At 40.6% G+C, this 14,917-nt stretch overlaps 1 protein-coding gene across 6 annotated transcripts in view; it reads left to right on the forward strand.

Annotated features, from left to right (window-relative positions):
* Positions 1-14,917, forward strand: part of YEATS2 (YEATS domain containing 2) — a 120,662-nt gene that overhangs the window by 18,264 nt on the left and 87,481 nt on the right. For all 6 annotated transcript variants that reach the window (XR_016233195.1, XR_016233194.1, XM_070072402.2 and 3 more), the window contains 5 exons: positions 2,100-2,216; positions 7,387-7,484; positions 7,958-8,050; positions 12,087-12,332; positions 14,432-14,547. Coding sequence is in view for 4 of the 6 variants with exons in the window: in XM_008266625.5 (XP_008264847.2) it covers positions 2,100-2,216; positions 7,387-7,484; positions 7,958-8,050; positions 12,087-12,332; positions 14,432-14,547 (670 nt within the window). In the remaining 2 variants the exon portion in view is untranslated. The remainder of the gene's footprint in view (positions 1-2,099; positions 2,217-7,386; positions 7,485-7,957; positions 8,051-12,086; positions 12,333-14,431; positions 14,548-14,917) is intronic.

Consider the following 14,917-nt stretch of genomic DNA (forward strand, 5'->3'; position numbering starts at 1 on the left):
ATTTGAAAGAGTTACAGAGAGAGGTCTTCTATCCCCTGGTTCACTCCCTAAATGACTGCAGTGGCCAGGGCTGGGCCATGCTGAAGCCAAGAGGCAGGAACTTCAGCCCAGTCTCTCACTTGGGTGCAGGAGCCCAAGCACTTGGGCCATCTTTCATTGCTTTCCCAGGCACATTAGCAAGGAGCTGGATCGGAATAAGAGCAGCTAGGACTTGAACCAGTGTTCATATGGGATGCTGCCACTGCAGATGGCGGCTTAACCCCCTGCACCACAACCCCTGCCCTGAGAGTTTTGTTTTGTCCTTTAAGAGATGATACAACAAAGTACTATTTTCTTTAATGATCCAGTTACTTGGGAAGTAGGAGAATATGCAGATTTGTGATGTTCACAGGGTGGATAAGCAAAGGTGATGCTGAACTTGGACTCTTTACAGATAATTCTCTGAGACTCTTGCCAAACCATAAAAGACATGGCCACTAAGAATGGTATGATGTGGGAACAAGCTTAGAGATCTGGGGTTTATCTACTTCTGATTCTAGGTTTAGCTGCAAGTAGGAGGTATTTTTTTAATTCTTGTTTGCATTAAGGAAGATTAAATGAGGTTTATTGATTATTTATTAATCTATATAAAGGGAATGCATTTCTAACATAATACAATTTTTATTTATATAAAGAGAACAAATTTCGTGCATTCTGTAGCTACAGTTCCAAGAAGACAACCACACTTCCTTCACTCCCATATTCCCCCCTCCCCTCCTGTCCCCTCCCTCGTTTCCTTCTCTTCATCAGTTTTTGCAAGGACAGAATTTTAAGCCAGTCTATATTCACAGACTTAATTTGACACTAATTATAATACTGAGCAAGTAAAAAACAGGAAGACCACAGTTCCACAGGAGTGGATGCCGGCGCTTCAGGCCAGGGCATTAACCCACTGTGCCACAGCACCAACCCTTATCTAGTAGAATTTTTTGCAGTGATGTAAATACTCTAAATTTTCACTGTCCAGTATGATAGCTACTGTCTCGCAGTGATTATTGAACACTTGAAATGTGGCTGCTTGTAAAATATGAACAATTAAAATGTGGAAAAATAAACTGAATTTTAAATTTGATTTAATTTTAATCATTTTAACTTTAACCACATCTGACTACTGGCTAAGTATTATGACAGTGCAGATCTAGAGGATTTATGGACTTGGTTTATTCAAGGACTTGTATACCTGGGACTTTTTTCATCATATTGTGAACTTTTTAATTTGTCTATACAGTTGGTATTATGAGTTTCAATAATATCATTTTTTGAGTGCCTATTATGTAGAAGGCACCATATAAGTGCCAGAGACAGGATTTGTATAATAAATTATTTGTTGAGCCCTGTGTTGCTCATGTTTTTTAATATGCTTAAAGTGTACAGTTACCATGTTTTCATCATAGTATGGTCTCTCCTTTTCTCTTGAGAGTTCTGTGACAGCCAGTCTCCTTTTGAAAAATCCAATGTGCTATCTGTTTAAAGGGTTTCTCTCTTAAAAGAGAAACCCATGCTTTCAACAGATCACTGTGATGATGAATTTTTTTTAAGATTTATTTATTTATTTGAAAGTCAGAGTTACATAGAGAGAGGAGAGGCAGACAGAGAGAGGTCTTCCATCTGATGGTTCACTCCCCAATTGGTTGCAGTGGCTGGAGCCGCACCGATCCGAAGCCAGGAGCTTCTTCCAGGTCTCCCATATGGGTGCAGGGGCCCAAGGACTTGGGCCATCTTCTACTGCTATCCCAGAGCCGGGTCAGAAGAGGAGCAGCCAGGACTGGAACTAGTGCCCTTGTGGGATGCTGGTGCTTCAGGCCAGGACGTTAACCTGCTGAGCCACAGCGCTGGCCCCGATGATGAATTTTTTATGATGATAAATCTTTTGGGAAAGCTTTGAGGTTAAACTTTAAACTTAATGCTTTTGTCTTAAAAAGAATATATGCACAAAGATTTTTAAGTAACATTATTATGTGTTTATTTGTCCCCTTTGTATTTGTACACACATAACATTTCTAAGTACTAGAGTGATCCAGTGCTATTTATTAATTAATTAATTTGTTATTGTTTTACAGTGAAATATAGTGTCGTCATGTCCGGAATCAAGCGAACAATCAAGGAAACTGACCCTGATTATGAGGATGTATCTGTGGCCCTTCCAAATAAACGGCATAAAGCAATTGAGAATTCAGGTAGAAATTGATCTGTTTGAGAAATTATTTCTTGTTGACATGTGCTTCTACAGTTAAGATTTATTTGCACCAAAATGAAATGAATTTCCACTGTTGTGTCTGATTTGAAGAAGTTTGAGTGGGATTAGCTAAATTCTCTGTTTAATAGCAACACACCATGTGTGACACAAAAGGCAGGAATATAATCAGGTAGACAGTGAATGCATCAGTAATGAGCCAGGCTACAAGTGTTAACGATCACTGAATGTTAGGTATAATCATAAAGTTTATGAAATGTGTATCACAGTGTGGTGTGATCACGTGAAATGATTGAAAATGGTACATCGGTTAAGCTTTTTTATTTTTAATAGTTACATATTATCTTAATATGTATAGGAAAATTGTCTCATCAGATTTGTAGTTTAATAGCTATTATTACTTAAAACAAAGCTAAAATCATTTAAATACATTGTGTGGGCCTGGTGATTTGGTACAGCAGATTAAGCTGTCACTTGTGATGCAGGCATCCCATATCAGAAAACCTTTTTGAGTCCCGGCCACTCTACCTCTTCCTGCTGTGCACCTGGGAAGACAACAAACAGCCCCAGTTCTTGGGCCCCTGCCACCCATGTGGTAGCACAAGATAGGAGTTCTTAGCTCCAGACTTTGACCTGGCTGAGCCCCTACGTTAGGGCTGTTTGGGGAGTGAACCAGCAGATGGAGGATCTCTCTTCCTCACTCGGCTTTTCAAATAAATCTTTTAAAAAAGCTTTTATTTAATCTTATTTAACTAAATGTTTCACATGGTTCCCAGATTTTGGTAGGTATCTTGAAGGTGGTATATGAATGATAGAAATTTGGAAAGCTTCGATCTAGCTTAAGTTCTACACCTAACTGCTATTGGGCAAAATTAAGGCTCAGAGGCATTAAATTTCTTTTTAAAAAATTTTTAAGGCCAGCACCGCGGCTCACTAGGCTAATCCTCTGCCTGAGGCACTGGCACCCTGGGTTCTAGTCCCGGTTGGGGTGCCGGATTCTGTCCCGGTTGCTCCTCTTCCAGTCCAGCTCTCTGCTGTGGCCCGGGAGTGCAGTGGAGGATGGCCCAAGTGCTTCCACATGGAAGACCAGGAGGAAGCACCTGGCTCCTGGTTTTGGATCGGCGCTGCGCGCCGGCCCCAATACATTGGTCATAGCGGCCATTGGTGGGTGAACCAACGGAAAAAGGAAGACCTATCTCTCTGTCTCTCTTACTGTCTATCTCTGCCTGTCAAAAAAAATTTTTTTTGAAAGATTTATTTATTTGAAAGGCAGAATTACAGAGAGAGAGGGGGAGAGAGAGGGAGGTCTTAAATCTGCTGGTTGATTCCCCAAGTGGCTGTAATGGCCAGGTCTGGGCCAGGCTGAAGCCAAGAGCCGGGAGTTTCATCTTGGTCTCCCACATGGGTGCAGAGGCCCAAGGACTTGAGCATCTTCCTCTGCTTTCCCAGGTATATTGGCAGGGGACTGGTTCAGAAGTGAAGCAGCTGAGACTTGAACTAGCACTCATATGGGATTCCCACATTTCAGGCAGCAGCATAACCGGCTATGCCATAACGCTGGCCCCAGAGGCATAAAATTTCTTGTCCAATATCATATAATTAAGGGGGAAATCATCAGCTGTCTGCATTCACCCAGAATGTCTGGAACTACCTCAAAAAAGAAGCCACATTTGCATTTTTAAACAAACTATTACTAAAGTTCTTTAATTTTTATTAAAATACTCCATATAAATTATTTTTAGCAAGATTAAGAAGGCATCAAAATCATAGGTAGAGTGTGCAGTTTCAAAGCCATATTATGGCTTAGCGGGTGCTGCTGAGATGCTGGCATCCTATATGGGCATCGTTTCCTGCCCCAGCTGCTCTGCTTCCAATCCATCTCCCTGCTAATGGCCTAAAAAAGGCAGTGAAAAATTGTCAAGTGTTTGGGCCCCTGCCATCCATGTGGGAGACCTGGATGAAGCTCCTGGCTCTGGCCTGGTCCAGCACAGTCTGTTGCAGCCATTTGGGGAGTGAACTAGTGAATGGAAGATCTCTCTGTCTCTCCTCTCTCTCTCTCTAACTCTGACTTGCAAACTAAATATAAATTAAAAAAAAAAAAAGTGCAGTTCCACAAAGATCAGGATTTCTAGAATTTTAAGTAAGTATAATCATGGCCGGCGCCGCGGCTCACTAGGCTAATCCTCCGCCTAGCGGCGCCAGCACACCGGGTTCTAGTCCCGGTCGGGGCGCCGGATTCTGTCCCGGTTGCCCCTCTTCCAGGCCAGCCCTCTGCTGTGGCCCGGGAGTGCAGTGGAGGATGGCCCAGGTGCTTGGGCCCTGCACCCCATGGGAGACCAGGAAAAGCACCTGGCTCCTGGCTCCTGCCATCGGATCAGCGCGGTGCGCCGGCCACATCGCGCTGGCCGCGGCGGCCATTGGAGGGTGAACCAACGGCAAAGGAAGACCTTTCTCTCTGTCTCTCTCTCTCTCACTGTCCACTCTGCCTGTCAAAAAATTAAAAAAAAAAAAAAAAAAAAAAAAAAAAAAAAGTAAGTATAATCAAGTTATTTATGTCAATGAAAATTTTTATGGAAAGAAAATGATCAGATCTAATTTTAAGTAATGAAAAAATTAAAGATGCTTCTCACTGCATTCAGGTGTAATTTTATTTATGAGGAAATTCTATTTCCTTTCAATAAAATCTATAAGAAAATATCATGTAACTTACATCTATTAGTCAAAAGTTTCATAAGGCATAACTTCTTTTTAATAAAAATAATGAGGGGCCAGCGCCGCGGCTCAATAGGCTAATCCTCCACTTAGTGGCGCCGTCACCCCGGGTTCTAGTCCCGGTCAGGGCACCGGATTCTGTCCTGGTTGCCCCTCTTCCAGGCCAGCTCTCTGCTGTGGCCAGGCAGTGCAGTGGAGGATGGCCCAAGTCCTTGGGCTCTGTACCCCATGGGAGACCAGGAGAATCACCTGGCTTCTGCCTTTGGATCAGCGCAGTGCGCCGGCCGTGGCGGCCATTGGAGGGTGAACCAACAGCAAAGGAAGACCTTTCTCTCTGTCTCTCTCTCTCACTGTCCACTCTGCCTGTCAAAAAAATAAAAATAATGAGGGAAATGTAATTATTTTAATAGCACTGTAACTGATATAAATCTAATAAGTTCTCAAATGTGTATTTTGAAGCAGGGGCAATTTGTTTTTTCTTCTGTTGGTGTCTGTATTCTACCTAATCCTAATCATGTTTTTTCAGAATTTTTTCTCAAAGTAGATTTGTTGGCAAGCTTTTCTTTGCTTATATTTTATTTTTCACTAAATCCATGAAAGAGATCATTTAGAAGTGTTTGTTTCTGAGACTAAATAATAAAAGACAGTTTTTAGTAATTGTGGTATTTGACTTAGTGCCTGCTAAGAATGTCTGAGGTGTGTATACCCAAGGATTATGTATACCTGTTACACATACCCAGAATAGTGGTTTCTACATATAGCATGAGCATCCCTAATCCAGAATCCCGAGTTCTGCAAAACCCACAACTTTTGGAGTGTTACATTGGTACTGAAAAGGTTCAAATTTTGGGTTTTGGATTTTTGGGGTAGGGAAACTCATTCTGTATGCAAGGTTTATATATACGTTTGAGGCTATGGTTTTTCAAAGGTCACCCATATTTCTCTTAGAAACTTCCTCTGTTTCTTTCCCATTCTTTGTTTCTTGCTAATTTTATTGTGTTATAATTTCAAGCAGAAAATTACCAGGTGCACCCATATGTGTTACCACATCAGTTCAGCAGTTGCACATTTTGCCTCATTTCATTTGTCTTTCTTCCACCATCTCCATATACATGGGCATGCATGCACACATGTACAGGTGGATAAGTACATTATTCTTCTTTCTAAACCATTAGAGAATAAGTTGGGCATCTGTAAACAATTCTGTGTGTTCCCCAGGGACATTCTGTTATGTAACCAGAATATAGTTATTGAAGACGAGACATTTTAACATTGTTATACTGTGTTACCTATTCTATGGTCCATATTCAAGTTTTACCCATTGTCCTAGTATTGTATTATATAGCTATTTCCCCCAGTCTCCAGGATTCAATCCAGACCACATAGAGCATTCATGTATTATTTTTAAAAGATTTATTTGAAAGGCAGAGAGAGAGCGAGCGAGCGAGAGAGTACTCTTTTGATCTTGGTTCACTCCCCAAATGGCTGCAATGGCTGCAATGGCCAGGGCTGGACCAGGCCAAAGCTAGGAGCCTGGAACTCCATCTCAGTCTCCAATGTGGGTGACAGGGGCCCAACTACATGTGCCATCTTTCCTAAATACATTAGCAAGGAGCTGGATCAGAAGTGGAGCAGCCAGGACCTAAACCTGTGTCTATATGAGATGTAGGTGGTAGCTTAACCTGTTGTGTCACAATGCTGGCACCTACACAGGGCATTTAATTGCTTTATCTTTTTAGTCTTTCATTCTTTTCTTTTTCTTTTTAAAGATTTATTTATTTATTTGAAAGAGTTACACAGAGAAGGAGAGGCAGAGAGAGAGAGGGAGGTCTCCCATCTGACGATTCACTGCCTAATTGACTGCAATGGCCATAGCTGCGCTGATCAGGAGCCAGAAGCTTCTTCCAGGTCTCCCACGCAGGTGCAGGTTCTTGGGCTTGGGCCATCTTTGCTTTCCCAGGCCATAGCAGAGAGCTGGATTGGAAGTGGAGCAGGTGGACTCCTGTATGAGTGGAGCAGTGGGTGCCTGTATGAGATGCCAGCACTGCAGGTGGCAGCTTTACCCATTACACCACAGTGCAAGCTTCTCGTTCTTTTCAACCTTTCCTTGTCTGTTGACTTTAATATTTGAACAGTACAGGCTGGTTATTTTGTAAAACGTCCTTCAGCTTGAGTTTCATGGCTTTTTGTGAATTGATTCAGCATTTTTGTCAGGGACATTACAGTGATGTTGTGGTCTTCATAGTGATAATATCACACAACACTGGAGTCACTTGGTTCCATATTCATGATTTTAGTTTCTCATCACTTGGCTAAGGTGAAGTCTGCCAGGTTTCTCCACTTAGTCATGATTTCCTGGGTTTCTTTTGTTATTGGCTGACTTAAATCAAGACAGCTGCTGATTAATTAGGCCTTGGATGTATCTTATGTTCTTTGTGCAGCTCGAGATGCTGCCGTGCAGAAGATTGAGACTATTATTAAAGAACAGTTTGCTCTTGAAATGAAGAATAAGGAACATGAAATTGAAGTCATTGACCAGGTATAACGATAATAAAGAAATATCAAAACTGTTGAAAAATAATCTGTCATCATAGAGTCACATTTTACTTTTTCACCTTGGCTGTTCTTTTAAAAATAGCTTTCTTGCTTGGGTTTGGGGGAGGGAAGGAAAATACTATTTGTTTGTTTTTTAAGTTAAAATTACAGAATTTTTTGATTACCTGAAATTGCACCCCAAAAGTTAATCCATCTTTGCTCTCGTGCTTAATATCATATTTTTCAGTGAATATACACAAGAAGATATTTATCAGAATGCTTATGTCTTTGCAACACTTTGTTATTCTTTTAAATCTTTGCCAATCAGATAGGTGGAAAATGTCATTTCAGTTTGTTTTCCTTTGATTATTAGAGAAATCGACCTCTTTGACTTGTATTTTTTTACTTTATGAATTGCTTCTACATCTCTTTTGTTATTGCCATTTTGTAAAGTAATGAATTACCATTTGTTTTTAGCGACTGATTGAAGCAAGAAGGATGATGGATAAACTCCGTGCCTGCATTGTAGCAAACTATTATGCTTCTGCAGGTCTTCTAAAAGTTTCTGAGGTGAGTATTCCTCCAACCACTGTATCTGTTGTCTGTAGGGAAGTTATGTTAGTGTGGATTCCCTGCCTTTCAGACATTTCTTTTGTTGACCTTTTTGAGAAGCCTATCCTACACTTACCAGTCATTGTGTTCAACTGTAGTCCTTTTGGCATACCTCTCTGCTTTGTCAGTTGTACTTATAAGTTTTCCTTTTTACTTACCCCTTGAAAGAGATTTATTTAGTTCTAGTTTGGGAAGCTGAATGTGCAAATGGCATGATGCAGGCTTTCCATGGAGTTTGCATGGTGGAGTTTGCAGAGGAATGATCAGGTGGTGACCCAGGAAGCAGAGAGCCTGGGACCGAATTTGGGTTTTTCTAACAACTCTCTCATGACAACTATCTTCCAAGGACATGCTCCCAGTGACTTGAGGACTGCCTGATATGTTATACCTCCTAAATAATGCCACCCTGGGAACCAGGCCTTTAACAAATGAACTTTGGGGGATAATCAAACTAATATGCAAACTACACTAGTCTACTAATTGTTAGCATTATGTGTATGTGAGGTTTTGCAAATACAAAGATGAGTAAGACCTATTTGCACCTGCCTAATTCCTCATTTAATTATGATCTATTTTGGGATAAGTTATAGAGCATTTGAGTTTTCTTTGTCCTTTTACTCTGAGTAATAATTAATTTTATTATCTGATAACCAGTCCATATTCAGATTTCCCCAGTTGTCTTTATTGTTTTAAGCTTTTTTTTTTTTTTTTTTTTTTTTTTTAAGATTTATTTTATTTACTTGAAAGAGTTACAGAGAGAGGTAGAGATAGAGAGAGAGGTCTTCCATCTGCTGGTTCACTCCCCAATTGGCCGCAACGGCTGGAGCTGCGCTGATCGGAAGCCAGGAGCCAGGAACTTCTTCTGGGTCTCCCACATGGGTGTAGGGGCCCAAGGACTTGGGCCATCTTCTACTGCTTTCCCAGCCATAGCAGAGAGCTGCATCGGAAGAGGAGCAGCTGGGACTAGAACTGGTGCCCGTATGGGATACCTGCGCTTCAGGCCAGGGCGTTAACCTGCTACGCCACAGTGCCGGCCCTTTAAGCTGGGTTTTTCAGACCAGGTCCAATCTAGATTTGTGGGTTGCATTTGTTTTGTTTTCCTAGTTTATTTTTTATTAATAATTTTTAAAAGATTTATTTTATCTGAAAGAGTTACATGGAAAGGTAGAGATAGAGAGAGGTCTTCCAACCACTGGTTCACTCCGCAGATGGCTGCAACAGCCAGAGCTGAGCCAATCTGAAGCTAGGATCCTGGAGCTTCTTCAGGTCTCCCACATGGGTGGAATGCTAGTGCTGTAGGCCAGGGCTTTAACCTGCTATGCCACAGGGTTGTCCCCCTCTAGTTTCTTTTCTTTTTCTTTTTCTTTTTTTTTTTTTTTGACAGGCAGAGTGGACAGTGAGAGAGAGAGACAGAGATAAAGGTCTTCCTTTTGTCGTTGGTTCACCCTCCAATGGCTGCTGCGGCCGGCGCGCTGCGGCCGGTGTACCACGCTGATCCGATGGCAGGAGCCAGGTGCTTCTCCTGGTCTCCCATGGGGTGCAGGGCCCAAGCACTTGGGCCATCCTCCACTGCATTCCCTGGCCACAGCAGAGAGCTGGCCTGGAAGAGGGGCAACCGGGACAGAATCCGGCACCCCGACCAGGACTAGAACCCGGAGTGCCGGCGCCACAAGGCGGAGGATTAGCCTACTGAGCCACGGCGCTGGCCCTAGTTTCTTTTAAATCTAGGACAAGACTCCCCCCCACCCCCCTTGCCCTTGCCATGATAGTGAGTTTTTGAAGAGGTCATACCATTTATCTTATAGAATTTCCACATTTTGGATTTATCTTTTTCCTTGGGTTGTTCTTTCATCCTCTGTTTTTCTATAGACTGAATTCAGGTCTAAAGGATTGATGAGATTCAGACTGAATTTTTTTGGCAGAGATATTATCATTGATGATGCTGTGTACTTCACATTGTGTTGTATCAGCAGGCGTATAGCAGCAGGATGTCCTCTTACTGATGTTAAATTTGATCACTTGGTTACCACTGGATCAATTTTAAAGAAAGGTTTTTTCCCTACTTTTGTTTTTGACAAATAGATGATAAATATCTTGTTCTTTTATCCTAGCAGTCTGTCCAAATACAAACATAAGGGATATGACTGAACTGAAATTAAAATATTTCTTCGTTTGACATTTTGATAATTTCGGCATAACTTATTTTCTTTAGTTTTTTTATCTTAAGTTTTTTCAATTAGAATGAGAGATGATTCTCTTGGACAGTTCTGGCTCAGCAGAAATGGGGGAGCGACTGTAGGGTGATGATAAGAGATAACAGTCATGGTTGGGCTTTCTTGTACTCTGTGGAACTTTAGGGTCCATGGTATCACTGCTGCCCCTGACATTGCCTTATAGATGCTAGAGTTCATTTGAGTTTAATCTCAGATACCAGGCAGAAATTTCAGTAATACATGTTAGAATCTGTATTTGTATTTTAGGACTGCCGTACAAATCAGCACAAGCTTGATGGCTTACGACAACAGGGATTTATTTTATACATTTATTATCATGATTCTGGAAGCAGGGAAAAATCCTTCCTTACTTCTTCCTAGCTTCAGGTTGACTGCTGTCAGTCCTTTGTGTTCTGGGTTTGAAGCTGCATCTCCTCAGTTTTTCGCTATATCATTGTAGGGAAAAAGGATGATAGTTTTGGATTAGAGTTTATCATAATCCGAGGTGACTTCATTTTAATTTGGTTACATCTGCAGAGACCCTATTTTAGAGCAAAGTCACATTCACAGATTCTGGATGGATACGAATTTTGGGGAAACAGTGTTCAACACAGGACAGATTCTGATACCATCTGTTAGCTCAGTGTTGGATTCAACAAAATGCGCATCATGAGCTAGCATGTGCATGGAAGTTGTTCATTTAATGTTTTGTACCTTGATTTATTACTGACAGTTCTGTTCTGTGCTATTTGGTCTAGAAGTGCACTGATTTTATCCTGTTATTTTCTGATTAGGATTTATTCAAGGATGGGTAGTTATGCTTTTGTCTGTTAAGATCAGTCATCTAGTTTTACTTTTCAGTAGCAAAACACATAGCTCTGAAAAACCTTTATTGAAAATCAACAACTGTTGCTTTGACTCTGAAATGCTAGTCTCCAGCTCCTTTTTTTCCTCACTAAAACATTTTTTTAATGACACAGTTTTTAACAGCTTTGTTTCCTAGTAACATAACTAGAGTGTATTACATTATAACAGAACATAGTAACTAAGATACAGAAAAACACCCTGTGCCTCTGTAATGGATGGAGGGCAAACTTTATACATCATTATTACCCATTTTAAAGCAGTCTTCTTTTTTTTTTTTTTTTTTTTTTTGACAGAGTGGGCAGTGAGAGAGACAGAAAGAAAGGTCTTCCTTTTTCCGTTGGTTCACCCTCAAATGGCTGCTGCAGCTTGCGCGCTGCGGCCGGCGCACCGTGCTGATCCGAAGCCAGGAGCCAGGTGTTTCTCCTGGTCTCCCATGCGGGTACAGGGCCCAAGAACTTAGGCCATCCTCCATTGCACTCCCGGGCCACAACAGAGAGCTTGACTGGAAGAGGAACAACTGAGACAGAATCCGGTGCCCCAACTGGGACTAGAACCCGGTGTGCCGGCGCTGGCCTTAAAGCAGTCTTAAAGGGATATTTTTTTTAGAGCAGTTGATGTGTCTGTGTAGAGTGATGTGAGACATTTTTAAAGTGAAATTTTATTTGCCATAAGTTACTATTCTCATCATAAGAAGATCCTACTTCTTTAGCTTTTAGTGTTAAAACTTTTGCATGATTGTATATCACTCTCGTTTTTGTTTGGTTGATTGGGACTATGTAAGAGGAGTTTGGACTTCTTTCTATGGGTGTCAGGAGATTCTGAAGGCTAGATAAGGTATCTTAGAAGGATCAGATTTTTGCCTACTTTTGATGGCTTGTGTTTAATCCTTGCTTACTTTTTTTCATTTTTTCTAGGGATCAAAGACATGTGATACAATGGTTTTTAACCATCCTGCTATCAAGAAATTTTTGGAATCACCATCTAGATCATCATCTCCTGCTAATCAGAGATCAGAAACACCATCGGCCAATCATTCAGAAAGTGATTCTTTATCTCAACATAATGACTTCTTATCTGACAAAGATAATAACAGCAATCTGGATATAGAGGAAAGACTCTCAAACCACATGGAGCAGAGACAAAGCCGAAATCCTGGAAGGGTATAGTTGGATGGATTGGGGCGGGATGAGGGGGACAAGCCAGGGGAGAAAGGATGTAGTTTTTATACATATGTGATGTTATCTCATTTAACTTCCGCTAGCACCCTAGGAAATACATTGTTTTCCTTTTAGAAGGGAGAAACTGAGTTTTCATCAGATTAAAGTTGCATTTGTGGGGCAGTTCTGGTGCAGCAGGTTAAGCTGCACTTTAGTTGGAATGCCTACAAATCCCAAAATGGAATGCTGGTTCAGGTCCCAGCTACTTTGCTTCCATCCTGCTTCATGCTCATTCACACTGCAAGACAACAGATGAAGGTTCAAGTGCTTGGTTCCTTGCCACCCTTGTGGGAGACCCAGATGGAATTCCTAATTCCTGGCTTCAGCCTGGCCCTTCCCTGGCTGTTGCGGGTATTTGGGGAGTGAGCCAGCTGGTTGAAGACCTTTATGTCTCTCTTTTTCTGTTGCTTTGCCTTTCAAGTAAATGAAAATAAACAAAACACTTTTTCCAAAGTTGTATTTTACCAAAAATATCAGAACTGAGTGTGAAGCCTAGGTCTTTCTGCTTTAAGAGATTACAGTGTACAGCGCAGCTCCTGGATGCCATTCATGAAAATAGGAAGGAGACCATTAGGAGCTGTCAATTCTGTAACCTCGCCCAAAGCTTTTCCACTCTGACGTATTTATTCGTTGTTTTTTTCCCAAAGATTGATTGATTTATTTGAGAAGTAGAGTTACAGACAGAAAGGGAGAAGTAGAAAGAAAGATCTTCTGTCCACTGGCTCAACCTCCAAGTGGCTGCAATGGCCAGAGCTGAGCAGATCCAAAGCCAGGAGCCAGGAGCTCCTCCGGGTGCAAGGGCCCAAGCATTTGTTCCGTCTTCCACTGTTTTCCCAGGCCATAATCAGACAGACTGGAGAGGAGCAGCCAGGACTTGAACCAGTGCCCATATGGAATGCTGGCTCCGCCAGTGGAGGTTTAGCCTACTATGCCACAGTGCTAGCCCCCATGTTTATTCTTTCAAGAGTCTTCAGCAGTTTCCTTTATAAAACTTTGTATTCTCAGATGCTTTAGTAGCTGGAGGAAACCTGACAGATAATAAACAAAATTAGAAACCATTTATTGCTCTTTGATCTTGTAAATTTGTTACTTAAACTCTCATTTTGAGTTACTTTATACTTCTTGGAATAATACTTGATATAGCTGTTACTGGATTAGACCATTGATTTTTCTCAGCTAGGTGTTCTGTGCTAGAGAGAATTTCCAGATTGTTTTCTACATATTTGGACTTCAAGGAATTGTTAATAAATTTTTATTTTCTGGTCATGAATTTATGTTCATGTAAAAATTTTAAAATACAGAAAAGGAGTAAAGAGTCATTTGTAAGGATACTACCCCAAAAGTCAGGATCTTTTAATGTTCAAATTTATTTGTGTGTTTTGAATATTAATCATGAGCAAATATTGCATGTGTTTTTTTGATTAAAAAAATTTAGGTCACACTAGTCATAGGATTTAGAAACTTAACATCTTTTATACAATATGTGACCATTTATGCATTTATATAAAGAACATTTAGCACTTGCTCTGTAACAGGCACCTTTCTAAGAACTGTACAGAAACAATCATGTGGGAAAGTTACTATTATCAACCTTGTTTTTCAAATGAGGGAACTAAGAGAGGTTAAGTAACTGCCCAAGATTGGACCTTAGTACATTAACAATCTAAAACTTACGAGTAGTAGAATAGTGTGGAGCTGAAAAGGAAGTCACTTCCATTGGTCCCTTGCTCCATTTCTATTCCCATTTCACAAAGGTAACCACTGTAATAGTTGCTTGTTTATCTTTTTACATTGTTTGTGCATATACAAGGCAAATATATGACTGTTAAAAAAAGTACATGGAGTTAACAGTTTATAGACATGTTGTGTAAATTAATATAGTATTTATAATAAATTACTTTGTCATGCATGGGAGGTGCTACAAAGCTAGAGAATTCCATAATTAAAAACATTCTGAGTCATTCCATTCATATCTTTTATGATCTCCGTCATATTAAAAATTGCTCAAACTGAAAGTGAATTTTGAATGTGATTTCTTTCAGGACATGTCTAGTGTTCTTAGCTCCCATAAAACAGATCCACGGAATGCTGATCTCACAGGAGATGAGACTTCACGACTTTTTGTAAAGAAAACAATAGTAGTAGGCAATGTGTCCAAGTGAGTATCAGATGAATTGTCTAATTTTTAGTGATTAACTTATGCTAATATTTTGGCATTAATACCCTTATTATTACAGTATTACACTAGGAAGAGAACTCAAGAGTTTATTTTTCTCACGTGTTTAGGTTCTTCAAAAGTAAATCCCACTCAAGAGAATTTCATAGGGTAGTCTTGCTTATTAGTGGGAAAAGCCAGAATTTTTCATTTATATGGTATATCTCCTCTGTATTGCTTCTCCATACAGTGTCATTCCACCTTGCACATTTGCCACAGATATCCACAAACCAGGGCAAAATGTTTGCTCCAAAATGTCAGTACAGATAAGGTAATATATAGTGACCTTTCATGTTTTCCTGTGTAGTTTATA

Source organism: Oryctolagus cuniculus, chromosome 4 (assembly GCF_051225735.1).
Source record: "Oryctolagus cuniculus isolate XC-2025 breed Fujian yellow rabbit chromosome 4, ASM5122573v1, whole genome shotgun sequence".
NCBI lineage: Eukaryota > Metazoa > Chordata > Mammalia > Lagomorpha > Leporidae > Oryctolagus > Oryctolagus cuniculus.